Raw genomic sequence first — 1,279 nt, 5'->3', positions numbered from 1 at the left:
CAAGAACTAATCCAGACCATCAGACAACACGCACCACCAGACTACCCTCGATCAGTTCCAAGAATGCAGAGACAGAAACGACGAAAGAATCCTTCAAGAACCTCTCCAAGAACTGATCCAGAACGCCCCACAGGACGCGCGTCAATGCAACACCGTCCCATTGCATCCAAGCTCGATGACGCGTCTACTGCGATGGCGGCGCCTACTCCGGTAGTGTTTCGTCGAACCAGTGCGACGGAAACAGCAACTCCTCCTCCGAGTCCGAGTCTGACGTCTGCGGCGAAGACGGCGCTGGCGACGATGGCGGTGGCCGCTTCCACGGCAGCACGGGGTGGGGAACCTGGCGGCAGTTTGGGCAGGACTGCCAGGACATGGCATCCCCAGCGAGAAGCCATGCGTCGATGCCGAACCCGCACTTGACGGTGCCTCCACAGTGGAAGACATGGTCGCAGGAGAGCGTGCGGACCTTCTCGCCGGCCTCCATACTGTCGCGGCAGATGGTGCAGGGGTAGCTCAGGCTCCGCCTCAGGGTGGTGACGCCGCCGAGCCTGAGGAGGCGCATCCGCGGGGACCGCCACCACGCTCTGAAGTTGGTGGCGCACACGAAGACGATGAAGGCAACGACGACGATCACGACCAGGGTGATCACGGCGAGGACGACGCCGAGCACGACGCGGACGGGGATGGCCACCAGCCAATAATAGCCGATGTCGGCGGCCATCTCCTTCCTTCGCTCCTCTTCCCCTTCCTTGCTTCTTGTCTTGCCTCTCCTCCTCTCGCCCTCTCGTGCTCTTGGCTTCCCTTCTTGTTCGCTCGCGTTCGCGTGTTTGCAAGGTGGTGGCATGGCATTGCCGTCTCGTGGGTATTTGTAGACGAAGGTGGCCATTGGGCGCGGTTAGCTGATTAATTAGTTTGTTAGAGTCGATCGGTTGGTTACCATGTGGGCCCCGGGTCTCGATCCCCGACGACGACCGTACACACCGGGCGCCAGCCGGCAGAGCGAGGGGGCGGAAGGGAATGCTGGACTGCGATACCGGATGGATGCCCATGACGTCACATGGATAGGGAGACATATTTCAGCGTCACAGCCCTGAGCAACCAGTCCTAAAACTCTGCTATAACTAATTTTTTTTAAAAAAGAACTGCTACAGCTAAGGATTTTGCACTTTATATTGTACTAGAAAACCTTGTCAGGCTCACTATATATAATAGGGATGCCAGTGTCACAACCATATAATGCACTGAGACGATACAACGGCAGGAAGAAGTACTGTATGTC

At 57.4% G+C, this 1,279-nt stretch overlaps 1 protein-coding gene across 1 annotated transcript; it reads right to left on the bottom strand.

The window, feature by feature from the left end:
- On the bottom strand, positions 203–886 carry LOC8073699 (E3 ubiquitin-protein ligase RNF13). Its single transcript, XM_021463614.1, has one exon. The coding sequence runs from the start codon at positions 884–886 to the stop codon at positions 203–205; it is 684 nt and encodes a 227-aa protein (XP_021319289.1).

The sequence above is a fragment of the Sorghum bicolor genome, chromosome 6 (assembly GCF_000003195.3).
Source record: "Sorghum bicolor cultivar BTx623 chromosome 6, Sorghum_bicolor_NCBIv3, whole genome shotgun sequence".
Taxonomy (NCBI): Eukaryota; Viridiplantae; Streptophyta; class Magnoliopsida; order Poales; family Poaceae; genus Sorghum; species Sorghum bicolor.
This window is presented reverse-complemented; position numbering and strand designations above follow the sequence as displayed.